We start from the raw sequence: 16,579 nt of genomic DNA, 5'->3' as shown, positions 1-16,579 counted from the left end.
CTAGAAGTTCTATCAACTTTTGTCTTGTATGTTTTGAGATCACTATATATTAAGTGCATATGATTTCTGCATTAAAACTTCTTAGTGAAATGAATTTATCATTATGTAGTTATTCTCCTTATTTTTAGTATTTTTGGCCTTAAGATCTATTTTGTCTGCTATTAGTATAACTACACCATCCTTTGACTTTCAGCCTTTCTCACCTTATCCTTTAGATGCCTCCTGAAAACAAACTGTAACTTGCATTTTTTAATTCAGTGAAAATATTTATCTTTTAGGTGATGAGATTAATCCATTGCATTTATTATGATTATTAACATACTTGAATTTATTTCTCCCATCTTATTGAATGTTTTCTATTTGTCCTACTTTTTCTATTTTTATTTGTTTTTTTCTTCCTTTCTAGCCTTTTTCTCTGTCAAAATTTTTTGTTTTTAATGTTCTCTCATTCCATTTTCTCCCTGCTCTAATTTGTTTGTTCTATATCTATTCTTGTAAAGCCTATTTGAGCTTTTAAGCATCCAAAACTACATAAATATTTGTGAATATTTTTACCCATAGTACAAAGGACTACAGCATTTTAAATCCTGTCCTGACTTTTCACCTGTTTACAAAAGGCACAACAAAAACCGAAGGTCCCAGGAGGTTAAAAATAAAAGAATGGAAAAGTAAACATGGTTAAAATTGTAAATTTTATGTTATGTATATTTTACCACAATAAAAAAAATTGAAAAAGACATACCAGGCCAGGCACAGTGGCTCACGCCTGTAATCCCAGCACTTTGGTAGGCCAAGGTGAGAGGATCGCTTGAGGCCGGGAGTTCGAAACCAGTCTGACCAACATGGCAAAACCTGTCTCTACCAAAAATACAAAAAATTAGCTGGGCCTGGTGGTGCATGCCTGTAGTCCCAACTACTGAGGAGGCTGAGGTGGGAGAATCGCTTGAACCCAGGAGACAGAGGTTGCAGTGAGCTGAGATCATGCCACTGCACTCCAGCCTGGGCAACAGAGCAAGAACCTGTCAAAAAGAAAGAGAGAAAGAGAGAAAGAAACAAAGAAAGAAAGAAAGAAAAGGAAAGAGATATACCAAATAAATACTGACCCAAAAAAGGCTGATATAGTTATATTAATATTAGATAAAATAGGCTGTAAGGGTAAAAAGCAATGCTGTCTATCCTTGCTGTCTCCAATTATTATCCTTCCACTTTCTCTCTGCCCCACTCCAATGAAGATTCTGTCCCTTTCACTATTCAATCGGTTTTTGACAGTCACCAATGACCTTCATGGTATGAAATCCAATGGTAATTCCTCATCTTACCCGACCTGTCAGCAATTGATAGAATTGATCCCTCTCTTCTTAAAACATACTAATCACTTACCTTCCTAGATTCGATTCTCTTCTTTCTCCTACCTCACACGCCACTCTCACAATCCCATTTGCTGGTTGCTCCTCATCTCTGCCATCTGGAAAAGAGGGAGTGTCACAGAGGTGAGTTCTCAGGCCTCTTCTCTTTGCTCCCTCTATGCACTCCCTAGGTGACAGTATCCAGTCTTGTGACTTTAAGTACGATTTACATACCCAGTACCCTCGGATTTATATTTACAGCTATACCTCTACATCCCGATTCATGGAAAACAGCACACAGACATTTTCCACTTAGATGCCATGCAGGCAATGTCTAACTTAATATCTCAACAACCAAATTCGTCTCCCCACCACCAGCCAAGTCTCCTCCTTCCACAGTGTTTCTACCTAAGGCAATGGAAACTATGATGTTTTCATTTGCTCATGTCACAAACACTTGGCCCCTTTCTTTTGTGTCATTATTATTATTTTGAGAGAGATGGTTTTGCTCTGTCACCCAGGCTGGTGTGCAGTGGCATGATCAAGACTCACTACAGTCTCAACCGGCCAGGATCAAGCCATTCTCCCACCTCAGCCTCCTGAGTAGCTGGGACCACAAGCATTTGCCACCATACCCTGCTAATTGTTGCCTTTTTTGTAGAGATGGTATCACTCTGTGTTGCCCAGGCTGGCCTCGAACTCCTGGCCTCAAGTGATCCTCCTGCCTCAGCCTCCCAAAGTGCTGGGATTACAGGCATGAGCCACCATGCCCAGCCTTATCTCATTCTTCACTTCTTTTTCCCTTATATACCAGCTAACCCATCAGAAAATACCGTCAGTTCTATCTTGAAATTATATCCAGAATCTGACAACTTATTGCCCCCTCCATTGCTGCCACCCTGGTTCAAACCACTATTATCTCTCATCTGGATTTCCTAGCAGTCTCCTAACTGGTCTTCCTGCTTCCGCCCTCATCCCTCTACAGTCAATTTTAAATATGATAGCCATAAGGATTCCTCAAAAACATAAGTGATATCACTGATATTTCTGATCAAAGCCCTCTAATGCATCCTTACCTCATTGGTAGAAAAAGGCAAAGTCCTTACAATGACTTACAAGGCCTTATCAGATCAAGACCTGCTACATCTCTGATTTCACCTTCTTCCCTTCTTGCCTTTATGTGTTCAACTTTGGGCTCACTGATGCCCTTGCAGTTGCTGGAACATCCCAGGCACAGCTTCAGAGCCTTTGCTCTTTCTCAACTCACATGGCTCTCTTTTCAACTATTCCTTAACTGAGAGGTTTTCCTTGCCTACCCTGTACAGAATAGAAACTCCAACCTCCACACTTTTCTGTGTCCCACTACACGCTCTTCCATTGCACTTGCTCGTTGGTTTATCATCCATCTCCCACCCTACCCCTAACACTCCTGCTACTAGAATGTAAGCACCATGAGATCAAGGACTTTGTCTTAGTCACTACTGTAGATCCATTGCTTTGAATAGTGCCTGGCACAAAGGAATTGTTCAACAAATTGCACATTAGTGAAGAGCATGCACTATGGGGCTAGAAACCCAGCTCAAATCTGGGCTCTACCACTTAGTAGAGTGGCCTCAGTCAAGTTGCCTCATTTTTCTCTGCCTAATCTTCCTCATCTGTAAAATGGGGATCATAATAGGGTTTTTGAGGGTATTCAATGAAATAATACATGGAAAGCCCTTGAAACAGTGCCTGGCAAATACTTTCTTATTACGAATGAATGAAAAGTTATTGTTAGTGCAAAAAGATGATTGCTGCATAAGAATAAAAGGAACAAATATAAAAAGGGGAAAAAGAATAAAAAGAACAACTAACCAGAAAGAAATAAAATGTCTAAACTTTTATTCATTTAGTCGCGTTGCCTCAAAAAAATAAAGAAAAAGATATCAGGATTATCTAGAGAATTATTTTAAAAATTTAACAACTCATAGTCATTAGAGAAGATTCTAACATGTCTAGCAGTAAATTACACGTTATGTCTTAAACCATGTGGTCATTATATTGTATATCCTGGGTTCTAAATAATCCTATTTGTATTATCCATAAGCAAATTTGCTTTCAAAGAATATTTGCCAGTAATCTGAAATATTTTACTTTATAAAGTCAAATAATTACTATTTTTGTGTTTGCACAAAAACTAAATTTTAAAAATCATTTGGCAAAATCAAATTTTCAAATGAGTGCACTGGCAGACTTTTTTTAAAGCAATTTTTTGATGAATTAACCAAGTGTTTAGTTTCAAACATAACAAAAACATAAATCAAAATAATAAATCAAAAAATGATTTGTGTATAACCATTACAGATGGCAACATTTTAAAAAGGAAACAAATTATAAATCATTTATAAGGCCATAAATTGAGACATTTGTATACAAATAATGTCCATCAAAGCATTTTCAGAACTTAAACATGTTGAATAGACTAATGAAAACAGAACTAAGATTCTAAAATTCATTAGTTATGAATTTTAAATATTATAAGATAGATAAGGAAAATCTGAGCCAGATATTTGTGGTGACAGGAATTACATTTGGCTGAGTGCAGTGGCTCATGTCTGTAACCCCAACACTCTGGGAAGCTGAGGTGGGAGGATTGCTTGAGACCAGGAGTTCAAGACCAGCCTGGGCAACATGGCAAAATCCTGTTTCTAAAAAAAAAAAAAAAAATTTCTTAATTAGCCAGGCATGGTGGCACACACTTTTAGTCCTAGCTAATTGAAAGGTAAAGGCAGGACAATCGCTTGAATCCAGGAGGTAGAGGCTGCAGTAAGCTATGATCATGCCACTGCACTCCAGCCCAGGTAACAGAGCAAAATCTTGTCTCAAAAAAAAGGGAATAGTATTTAACTTCTATAAAAACAACAACAAAAAAATTCACCTATGTTAATAGGAGAATCATTTTAGACAAAATCATCTTAGAAATAACTGTTTTTTTAAAATTAGCTGAGTGTGGTGGTACGTGCCTATGGCCCAAGCTACTTGGGAGGCTGAGGTGGTAGGACTGCTTGAGCCCAGGTGGTCAAGGCTGCAGTGAGTCAAGATAGCACCACTGCACTCTAGCCTGGGCAACAGAGGGAGACCCTGTCTCTAAAAACAAGAAAAGAAAAGAAAAGGAATGACAACTTTTAACATTAAAGCCTTAAAATTTTTCAGAACATACTAGAATGGGATATGACTTATTCTTTCAGTTGGTTACAGAAAAATAAAACAAAAAAATTATTCCTGTTACCTAATCTAAGGTAACTAAGAAATAAGTAGTGCAGGAACCTTAAAGTAATGTCTATTTATGTAAGTATGAATATATTTTAAACACCATCTGACTACGTTTGTCAAGTTACACCAATGGATTAACCGCAGACGTACATGGTAAGGACGCAATATTTCATCTGCTATGAGGGATACTGTATTAGTCCATTTTCACACAGCTTTAAAGAACTGCCTGAGACTGGGTGATTTACAAAGAAAAGAGGTTTAAATAATTCACAGCTCAGCATGGCTGGGAAGGCCTCAGGAAACTTGCAATCATGGCAGAAGGCAAAGGGGAAGCAAGACACTGTCTTCATGAGGTGGCAGGAAGGAGAAGTGCCAACTAAAAGGGGAAGAGCCCCTTATAAAACCATCAGATCTCGTGAGAACTCACTCACTATCATGAAAACAGCATGGAGGAAACTACCTCCATGATTCAATTCAATTACCTCTACCTGGTCTCTCCCTTGACACGTGGGGATTATGGGGATTATAATTCAAGATAAGATTTGGGTGGGGAACTCAAAGCCTAATTAAGAATTAAAGAAAGAGGAAAGAAACATGAAAGGGGGCTCAACAGTCAAGCACAGGTTTATTTTAGAGAAAACAAACCTGATAGGGGCTTCTGGCCAAGTGAGATCAGAGCCCACTCTCTTACAGACTAAGAGTTTTTAAGGATTTAGGGTGGAAGGGTTGATCAGAGGCCTGGACTGCTTCTGTGTCTCTTCTTTTGCTTATCTGGGAGGGAGAGTTGTGTGTCTGTTCACATACATCTTCCTGCAGCTGCAGGCATACCCCCCAGTCTACTTTTAGCTTCCCTATCTTGGTGCACCTGAAGGGAAAGTAATGTGCTTAGTAAGGCCCACTGTTTTACTGGTGCCCATTGTATGAGGGTGAAGTTCGGCAGTTACCCAAGAGACTACCTCCCCGCCTCCCTCTGTGCCTGAGCTGTCTTATTTGTGTTTTACTGTCTGCTCTTTTCTGGCTGCTTGTAGTTAGAACAGAAGTGTTTCCTTGAAATTCATGAGGCTAGAAAGGGAGCTGGAACTTAAAGTGGCGGCGTTTGTCCAAGATGATGGTGCTCCTGCTCTGTCATTAACCATATCAGATATTAAAGAAGAAATACATTTTTTTCTAGAAGTGAGAAAAGACTATTAAACAAAAGTGATGGGCAAAAAAGACAGAGAACGTCATCGCTGAAATAAGGGCACCATTAATAGGGAGAGCAATAATAGTACTCATCTATTGCTGCTTCAAACCATTATCTTCTATTGTTGGGAATAACGCAATAACCATTCTTATGTGTCACAATCATCACATATATACAAATACACATGTAAAAATACAGACACTGCATGGTGACTAAGTATGTTTGGAATAAATCAAGAGTCTAAGTCACAACATGCATAAATCGTTTACATCTAAACTGCTAATTCAAGACAGGCAGTGTAGCGTAATGGTTAAGAACATGAATGCTGGAGCCAGATATGTGTTCAAATCCTGCCCCTTAATGGCTTCTTAGATATGGCACAAAAATCACACATAAAGAACTCTTACACTTCGCTAAAACAAAATAAATAAATAACCCAACTAAAAAAATGGGCAAAGGATGGGTGTAGTGGCTCACGCCTGTAATCCCAACACTTTAGGAGGCCGAGGCAGGTGGATCACCTGAGGTCAGGAGTTTGAAGCCAGCCTGGCCAGCCTGGCAAAATCCCACCTCTACTAAAAATACAAAAATTAGCCAGGCATGGTGGTGCATGCCCATAATCCCAGCTACTTGGGAGGCGGAGGCAGAAGAATGGCTTGAACCAGGGAAGCGAAGGTTATAGTAAGCCAAGATTGCGCCACTGCACTCCAGCCTGAGCGGCAGAGCAAGACTCCATCTTAAAAAATAAATAAATAAATAAACTGCTAATTCACACTGGTATACATTTTTGTGAAACATACTAACACTTTTTAAGTGACACAATCAAAACTCTAGTTACAAGAAAGGGAGAGACATCTGGAAAAGTTGACTAAGGAGCTCAGCAATCCTCTCCACAAAACGCAAGACAAAAGTGGACAAAATTGCCAAAAACAACCAGTTAAAGATTCTGGAAATTTACCAAAGTAATATAACAAATTGAGAAGTGGTTATTCAAGAAAATCTAGTGAGGCTTGGAAGCAGAGCAAGATGGCCAAATAGAAGCCTCCACTGAATGTACCCCGACAGGAACACCAAATTGAACAACTATACACACAAAAAAGCACCTTCATAAGAACCAAAAATCAGTTAAGCAATCACATTACTTGGTTTTAATATTATTTTAAGGAAAGACGCACTAAAGAAGGTAGGAAAGACAGTCTTGAATCGCCTACACTATCCCTCCCTCATCAACTGGCAGTGGCCACGTGGTGCAGAGAGAGAATCTGTGTGCTTGGGGAAGGCAGAACACAGTGAATGTGGGACTTTGCATTGGAACTCAGTGCTGCCCTGTCACAGTGAAAAGCAACATGGGGGCAGAACTCAGCCGGCGCCTATGGAGGGAGCATTTAGATGAGCCCTAACCAGAGGACATCCATCCCAGCAATCAAAACCTGAGTTCCAGCAAGCTCTGCCATCACTGGCTAAAATACTCTGGGGTTCCTATTTCTCCACAGGCTCACCAGCATCTACTGTTTCTTGACTTTTTAGTAATCACCATTCTGACTGGCGTGAGATGACATCTCATTGTGGTTTTGATTGCATTTCTCTAATGATCATTGATGTGGAGCTTTTTTTCATATTTTTGTTGGCCACATAAATGTCTTCTTTTGAGAAGTGTCTGTTCATATCCTTTGCCTACTTTCTGATGGGGTTGTTTGTTTTTTCTTGTAAATTTGTTTAAGTTCCTTATAAATTCTGGATATTAGACCATTGTCACATGGGTGGATTGCAAAAATTTTCTCCCATTCTGTAGCTTACCTGTTCACTCTGATAATAGTTCCTTTTGCTGTGCAGAAGCTCTTTAGTTTAATTAGATCCCATTTCTTTGCTTTTGTTGCAACTGCTTTTGGTGTTTTAGTCATGAAGTTTTTGCCCATGCCTATGTTCTGAATGGTATTGCCTAGGTTTTCTTCTAGGGTTTTTATGGCTTCGGCTTTTACACTTAAGTCTTTAATCCATCTTGAGTTAATTTTTGTATAAGGTGTAAGGAAGAGGCCTAATTTCAGTTTTCTACATATGGCTAGGCAGTTTTCCCAGCACCATTTATCAAATAGGAGATCCTTTCCCTATTGGTTGTTTTTGTCAGGTTTGTCGAAGATCAGATTGTTGTAAATGTGTGGTTTTATTTTACACTGTTAGTGGGAATATAAATTAGTTCAACCATTGTGGAAGACAGTATGGCGATTCCTCAAGGATCTAGAACCAGAAATACCATTTGACCCAGAAATCTCATTACTGGGTATATACCCAAAGGAATATAAATCATTCTACTATAAAGACACATGCATGTATATGTTTATTGCAGCACTATTCACAATAGCCAAGTCATAGAACCAACTCAAATGCCCATCAATGATAGACTGGATAAAGGAAATGTGGTACATATACACCATGGAATACTATGTAGCCATAAAAAGGAATGAGATCATGTCCTTTGCAGGGACATGGATGCAGTTGGAAGCCATTATCTTCAGCAAACTAACATAGGAACAGAAAACCAAACACTGAATGTTCTCACTCATAAGTGGGAATTAAACAATGAGAACACATGGACACAGGGAGGGGAACATCACACACCAGGGCCTGTCGGGGGGTGGGGGGTGAAGGGAGGGAACTTAGAGGACAGGTCAATAGGTGCAGCAAACCACCATGTCACATTTATACCTATGTAACAAACCTGCACATTCTGCACACGCATCTTGGAACTTAAAGCAAAATAAAAAATAAAAATAAAAACTCTAGGGTTTTAAATAAACTTGAAAGTCAGTCTAGGCCACAAGGACTGCAATTCCTAGGCAAATCCTGGTGCTGTTTTGAGCTTAGAGCCAGTGGACTTGGGGTGCATGTGACCTAGTGAGACAGCAGCTGGGGTGGCCAAGGGAGTGCTTGTGTCACCCCTCTTCTAACCCCAGGCAGCACAGCTTGCAGCTCTGGGAGAGACTCTTACCCTCTGCTTAGAGAGAGGAGAGGGAAGAGTTAAAGGGACTTTGTCTTGCAACTTGGATACCAGCTCAGCCACAGTAGAATAGGGTACCAGGCAGAATTCTGAGGCCCCCATTCCAGGCCCTAGCTTCCAGGCATTTTAGACACACCCTAGGCCAGAAAGGAACCTGCTGCCTTCAAGGGAAGGATCCAGTCCTGGCAGGAGTCATCACCTACTGACTAAAGAGCCATTAGGCCCTGAATACTTAGAGGTGATAGCCAGGCACTACTCACCATGGGCATTGGGTGAGATTCAGAGCCATGCTGGCATCAGGTGTGACCCAGCACATTCCCAGCTGTGGTGGCTATGGGGAGAGACTCCTTCTGCTTGAGGAAAGGAGAGAGAAGAGTGAAGGGGACTTTGTCTTACAGCTTGGGTACCAGCTTAGCCACAGTGGGGTAGAGCACCAACTAAGTTCCTGGGGTCCCCGATTCCAGGCCTTGGCTCCTTGACCTGCCCTGGGCCAGAGGGGAGCCCACTGCCCTGAAGGAAGAGACTCAGGACTGGCAGCATTCACAACAAACTGACTGACAAGCCCTTGGGCCTCAAATGAACATCAACAGTAGCCAGGCAGTACCTTCCACAAGCCTAGAGTGGTGGTAGCCACAGGGAGAGACTTCCTTGCTTGAAGAAAGGGGAAGCATGAGTAGGAAGGACTTTGTCTTACGGCTTGGGTGCCAGCTCCACCACAGTAGACTAGAGCACCAGGTTGATTCCTAAGGTTCCTGACTCCAGGCCATGGCTCCTGGATGGCATCTCTGAACCTGCCTGGGGCCTGAGGGAACGCGCCACCCAGAAGGAAATATATAAGCCTGGCTGGATTCACTGCCTGCTGACTGTAGAGCCCTTGGGCCTTGAGTGAACATAGGCGGTACCCAGGCAATGGACACCATGGACCTTGGGCAAGACCCAGTGCTGTGCTGGCTTTGGGTCCGACCCAGCACAGTCCTAGTTGTCGTAAACACAGAGGTGCTTGTGTCACCCCTCCCCCAGCTACAAGCAGCTCAGCACAGACAGAGACTTCATTTGTTTGGTACCTCTACCATTCTGCAAAAGTCACAGCATTACTGAGCTCAGGGTGCTCTCTAATGCAGCTATGACTGCAGTGACCAAAGACTTAGATCACAAAACCCAAGTTCCTTCGAATACTTGGAAAGCCTGCCCAAAAAGGACAGGTATAAACAAGTCCAGGCTGCAAAGATGACAATAAATACCTAACTTTTCAATGCCCAGATACCAGTGAACCTCAAGCATTAAGGCCATCCAGAAAAACATGACCTCACCAAATGAACTAAATAAGGCACCAGGAACCAATCCTGGAGAGGCAGAGATATATGACCTTTCAGACAGAAAATTCAAAATAGCTGTTTTGAGGAAGCTCAACAAAATTCAAGGTAACACAGAGAAGGAATTTAAAATTCTATCAGATAACTTTAACAAAGAGATTGAAATAAAAAGAATCAAGCAGAAATTCTGGAGATGAAAAATGCAATTAACATACTGAAGAATGCATCAGAGTCACTTAAAAGCAGAATTGATCAAGCAGAAAAAAGAATTAGTGAGCTCGAAGACAGGCTATTTGAAAATACACAGTCAGAGGAAACAAAAAACCTTACAGGCCAGGAGAGAGTGGCATGACATATTTAAAGTGTTGAAGGAAAAACATCTTTTACCCTAGAACAGTATATCCAGTAAAAATATCCTTCAAACATGAAGGTGCAAAACTCACTGGTAATAAGTAAACAGAAAAACACAGAATAGTATAACAATGTAACAGCAGTATGTAAACTACTCCTATCTTGAGTAGAAAGACTAAAAGATGAACCTATCAAAAATAATAATACCACAACTTTTCAAGATACAGACAGTATAATAAGCTATAAATAGAAACAACACAAAGTTTAAAAGCTGGGGAATGAAGTTAAAGTGTAGCATTTTATTACTTTTTGCTTCAATTGTTGGTTATGACAAAAACCATATGATCATTTCAACTGATGATAAAAAGCATTTGATAAAATTCAACCTCCCTTCATGACAAAAACCCTCAAAAAAACTGGGTATAGAAGGAACATACCTCAATATAATAAAAGCCATATGTGGCAGAACCACACCTAGTATCATACCGAATGGAGAAAAACTGAAAGCTTGTCCTCTAAGATCTGGAACAAGACAAGGATCACCACTTTCACCACTGTTATTCAACATAGTCCTGGGAGTCCTAACTAGAGCAATCAGACAAGAAAAAGAAATAAAGGGCATCTGAATTGGAAAGGAAGTCAAATTATTCTTGTTTGCAGATGATATGATCTTACAGTTAGAAAAGCCTAAAGACTCCACCAAAAAAACTACTAGAACTAATAAACAAATTCAGTCAAGTCGCAGAATACAAAATCAACATACAGAAATCAATAACATTTCTATATGTCAACAACAAACCATCTGAAAAAGAAGTCAGCAAAGTAAACCCATTTACAATACCTACAAATAAAATAAAATACCTAGGAATAAACTTAGCCAAAGAAGTGAAATATCTCTGCAATAAAACTGTAAAAGAAATTGAAGAGGACACAAAAAAATGGAGACATATTCCATATTCAGGGACTGGAAGAATCAATATTGTTAAAATGACCATACTACTCAAAGCAATCTACAGATTCAAAGCAACCCCTGTCAAAATACCAATGACATTCTTCACAGAAATAGAAAACATAATCCTAAGCCTGGGCAAACATGATGAAACCCATCTCTACCCAATATATATATTTTAAATTAGCCAGGCATGGTGGTGCATGCCTGTAGTCCCAGCTACTCAAGAAGCTGAGATGGGAGGATTGTTTGAGTTTAGGAGGCCAAGGCTGCAGCAAGCCAAGATCAAGCCATTGCACTCCCACTTGGGTGACAGAGTGAGACCCTGTATGAAAGAAAGAAAAGAAAAAAGAAAGAGAGAGGGAAAGAAAGAAAATCTGTATATTAAAGAGATATCTGCACTCCAATATTTACTGCAGCACTGTTTACAATAGCCAAGATTTGAAAGCAGCCTAAGAGTCCATCAACAGATGAATGGATAAAGGAAATGTGGTACATATACACAATGGAGTGCTATTCAGCCCCAAAAACGAATGAGATCCTGTCATTTGCAACAACATGGATGGAACTGGAAGATATTCAGTGAAATAAGACAGGCACAAAAAGACACACTTCACATGTTCTCACTTATTTGTGGGAGCTAAAAATTAATGCAATTGGACTCATGGAGATAGAGAATAGAATGATGGTTACCAGAGGCCAGGAAGGGTAGTGGGGTTGCAGGAGAAGTGGGGATGGCTAATGTGTACAAAAATATAATTAGATAGGATGAATAAGATCTAGTATTTGATAGCACAACAGGGTGACTACAGTCAACAATAATTTATTGTACATTTCAAAATAACTGAGACTATAATTGGATTGTTTGTACACAAAGAAAGCCTAAATGATTGAGGTGATGGATACCCCATTTACCCTGATGTGATTTTTATACATTGTATGCCTGTATCAAAATGTGTCATGTACCCCATAAATATATACATCTCTGTACCCACAAAAAAGAAAATATTTCTAAAAATCAATATATTAAGTGTTCTGGCAAGCTCTGATAGGAAAAAGTAAAAGAAAATCTACTGAATCTCAGATCTCAGTAAGAACAGTAGGTGCCTGTGGTGTTTTAATCTAGAGCTGTTACTATCCCCTCCAGCTCTGAGGCACAGAAGCTCCACCAAGAAAGGACAGATTCAAAGAACCAGCAGCTCTGCTGCAGGAGAGGGCTGACTTTATTTAGAGCAGTGAGGAAAATTCTATGCACAGGAGCAACATTTAAAACAACAGTGATCTCAGGCTGAGGCAGAAGAATCGCTGGAGCCCAGGAGGCGGAGGTTGCAGTGAGCCGAGATTGTGCCAGTGCACTCCAGCCTGAGCGACAGAGACTTAATCTCAAAATAAAAAAAATAAAATAAAACAAAACAAAACAACACAACACAACAGTGATCTCAGGCGGGGCGCGGTGGCTCACACCTGTAATCCCAGCACTTTGGGATGCCAAGCGGAGGTGGATCACTTGAGGTCAGGAGTTCAAGACCAGCCTGACCAACATAGTAAAACCCTGTCTCTACTAAAAATACAAAAATTAGCCAGGTGTGGAGGAGCATGCCTGTAATCCCAGATACTCAGGAGGCTGAGGCACGAGAATTGCTTGAATCCAGGAGGCTGAGGTTGCAGTGATCTGAGATTGCGCCACTGCACTCCAGCCCAGGCAACAGAGTCAGACTCTGTCTTAAAACAAACAAACAAACAATAAAACAACAGTGATCTCAGTGGCTAATAACCAGGAAAGGTCAATATCAGAGACATTCTGAGGTCTTGATACTGACTGGGGTAAGTAATAAATCAACAGTTCAGTAATAAATTTAACAGGGAGATCCAGGGAATGAGACAAACAAAAAAGGCCTTAATAAGATCCTACTTATCCCAAGTGGGCTGGAAGACTGCACATGAACAAATCTGCATGCATGTTCAGGAGAAAATGGAGAGGGCCTGCTATGGTCTTAATGTGTCTCCCAACATTCGTAGGTTGGAACTTAATCCCTAATGTAGCAGTATTAAGAGGTGTGGCCTTTGGAAGATGATTAGTTCACGAGGGCTCTGCCATTATAAAATTTCCAAATGAAAATTTTAGAACTGAAAAATACTGTCAACTAAAGAAAAAAATCAGGCTTTTAAAGAATTAAAGTTAATTTCTTTTTTTTTTTTTTTTTTTTGAGACAGGGTCTCTGTCGCCCAGGCCGGAGTGCAGTGGCACAATGTTGGCTCACTGCAGACAGACTCCATCTCCTGGGCTGAAGCGATCCTCCCACCTCAGCCTTCCAAGTAGCTGGGACTAGAGGTATGTGCCACTGCACCCGGCTAATTTTTGTATTTTTGTGGAGACGGGGTTTGGCCATGTTGCCTAGGCTGGCCTTGAACTTCTGAGCTCAAGCGATCCGCTCGCCTCAGCCTCCCAAAGTGCTGGGATTACAGGTGCGAGCCACCGTGCCCGGCCTAAATTAATTTTATTCAGAACTCTTACTGAAGATTGCAACCGGGAAGAGTCTTTCAGAGAGTTTCTGTTAAACTGCTCCAACTGTTTTAGGCCACAGTTTATACACAGATGGTGGCAGCTCTGTATGTAGCTTAGAAGTTACATCAAATGTGCTCAGAAGTTACATTAGAGCAAAGTCACATTAAGGCTTGGGTATGAGGGCACATCTGGTTGTAGATTACAGAGGCCTAATTATTAATCCTGTCAGACGTTATCTTCTGTCTAGGAAGAGGCAAGGATTGGGATAGCTGAACTTATCTTTTCTAAAACTGCCACGATTCACATAAGAGACGCGGCAGGCTGTCCTCCATCCTGCTGATCATCTTCAGAACATTCTTCCAGCGGGTGGTGCTGAGTCACTGAGACAGGGGCTTTGTAAAATTCTACTGATAAGGGATTTTGTGAAATTCTGCTGGTAAGCAGAATGAGCAAACATAGCTTCTTAGATATGGTACTTTGTCTCACAATAACTGAATCTAAAGCTCAATGAATGGGTTCAAAGGCAGAATGAAGAGGACACAAGAAAGAATCACAAACCATGAAGATAGAACAATAGAAATTACTCCAAACAACAGAGAAAAGTAGACTGAAAACCAATGAATAGAGCCTCAGGGACCAGTGGAACCAAAAATTCAATCATTTGTGTCATCAAAGTCCAGGAAAGAGAGAAGAAAGAGGAAAGAGCTGAAAAAGTATTCAAAGAAACAATGTCTGAAATTTTGCCATATTTGGCTAAAAATATAAACCTGTTGAATATAAACAGATTCAAAAGGCTGAGCAAACCCTAAACAGGATAAACGTAAAGAAATCCATGCTGAGGCACATCAGAGTCAAACTTTTGAAAACTAAAGTCAAAGAAAATTTCTTTTTCTTTTTTTTTTCTTTTTTTTTTTTTTTTTTTTTTGAGACAGAGTCTTGCTCTGTTGCCCAGGTTGTTGGAGTGCAGGTGCACTATCTCGGCTCACTGCAACCTCTGTCTCCCAGGTTCCAGCGATTCTCCTGCATCAGCCTCCTGAGTAGCTGGGATTACAGGCATGTGTCTCCACGTCCAGCTAATTTTTGTATTTTTAGCAGAGATGGGAATTTCACCATATTGGCCAATCTGGTCTCGAACTCCTGACCTCAAGTGCTCTGCCCACCTCAGCCTCCCAAAATCCTGGGATTACAAGCCATTATGCCTGGCCTAAAGACAAATAAAAATTCTTGAAAGCAGGAAGAAACGACATCTTATCTACATAAGAAAAATAATTTTAATGACAGTGAATTTCTCATCGGAAAACATGGAGGCCAGAAGGAAGTGGCACAACAGTTTTCAAGAGATGACATAAAAGTAATACCAACCAAGAATTCTTTAGCTGGCAGAAATGTCCTTAGGAATGACGGTGAGATCAAGATATTCTCAGATGAAGGAAAACTAAGAGAATGTGTTACCAGTGCCAGGACCACCTAGCACAGTGGTGAAGAATGTGAGCTCTGGCATCTGAGAATGTGTTACCAGCAGACTTACCTTGAAAGAATGGCTAAAGAAAATCCTTACAACAGAAAGACAATGATATAAGAAGGAATCTTGGAACATCAGAAAGGAAAACAACAACAAAAGGAGCAAAAATATCAGTAAATAGACTTTATTCTCCCTCTCAAGTTTACTAAATGGTGCTTGATGGTTGAAGTATAAATTATAACATTGAGATAATTCTCAATATATAGAGAGGAAATATTTATTTAACATTTAATAAGGGGAGAGGAAAAGGGACTTAAAAGGAGTAAGGACTTTACATTTTATTGAAATTGGTAAGAGAAATAAACAAAATGTGGTATATATGCACAAGGGACTATCATTCAGCCATGGAAAGGAATAAAGTACTAATAAGTGTTATAACATGGACAAATGAACCTTTAAAACATTATGCTAAGTGAAAGAAGCCAGGCATAAAAGGCCATATAGTGTACATGATTCTATTTATTGAAATGTGCAGAATACACAGATTTATACAGATGAAATTAAATTTGTGGTTGCTTAGGTCTGGGGTGGGGAGAGCACACTGAGGAGTGGGCACAGTTCTATTTGGGGTGATGAAAATACTCTAGATTGCTGGGCGCGGCGGCTCATGCCTGTAATCCCAGCACTTTGGGAGGCCGAGGTGGGCAGATCGATTGAGCTCAGGAGTTCAAGACCTGCCTGGGTAAGATAGCGGAGCTCCATCTCTACAAAAAATACAAAACTTAGTTGGCGTGGTGGCACATGCCTATAGTCCCTGCTACTTGAGGGGGTGAGGCAGGGAGGATCGCTTGTGTTCGAGAGGTTGAGGCTATAGTGAGCCAAGATCCTACCACTGCACTCCAGCCTGGGTGACAGCGTGAGACCCTGTCTCAAAAACAAAAACAATTATTAAAAAAATAAAGTTAGATTGTGGTGATGTTCGTACAACTCTGCGAATATATTAAAAACTGCCGAACTGTATACGTCAAATGTGTGGGTTTTATTGTATGTGAATTGCATCTCAGTAAAGCTATTTTTTAAAAACAGATCACAGATTTAAATGTCTAACATAAAATTTAAAAACTTTAAAAATAAAACACAGGAGAACGTCTTTGGGAGCTAGGGCTTGTGAAGAGTTCTTAGACACAGCAACAAAAGCAGGATCCAAAAAAATGTTTTTAAA

At 40.3% G+C, this 16,579-nt stretch overlaps 1 protein-coding gene across 50 annotated transcripts in view; it reads right to left on the bottom strand.

Annotated features, from left to right (window-relative positions):
• The window catches only part of LOC135969238 (uncharacterized), a 41,900-nt gene that overhangs the window by 20,838 nt on the left and 4,483 nt on the right, over positions 1–16,579 (bottom strand). For 26 of the 50 annotated variants that reach the window (XR_010584382.1, XR_010584386.1, XR_012430293.1 and 23 more), the window contains exons 2-3: positions 1,381–1,465; positions 743–858 (exon numbers count right to left, since the gene is read on the bottom strand). Coding sequence is in view for 9 of the 50 variants with exons in the window: in XM_065538530.2 (XP_065394602.1) it covers positions 743–858; positions 1,381–1,465 (201 nt within the window). In the remaining 41 variants the exon portion in view is untranslated. Of the gene's footprint in view, positions 1–742; positions 859–1,380; positions 1,466–16,579 lie in introns of those variants that run through there. The other 24 variants (XR_012430308.1, XR_012430309.1, XR_012430312.1 and 21 more) reach the window with 2 other exon arrangements.

The sequence above is a fragment of the Macaca fascicularis genome, chromosome X, assembly GCF_037993035.2.
Source record: "Macaca fascicularis isolate 582-1 chromosome X, T2T-MFA8v1.1".
NCBI classification, from domain to species: domain Eukaryota; kingdom Metazoa; phylum Chordata; class Mammalia; order Primates; family Cercopithecidae; genus Macaca; species Macaca fascicularis.
The sequence above is the reverse complement of the archived record's forward strand: the minus strand, read 5'-3'. Positions and strand labels throughout refer to the sequence as shown.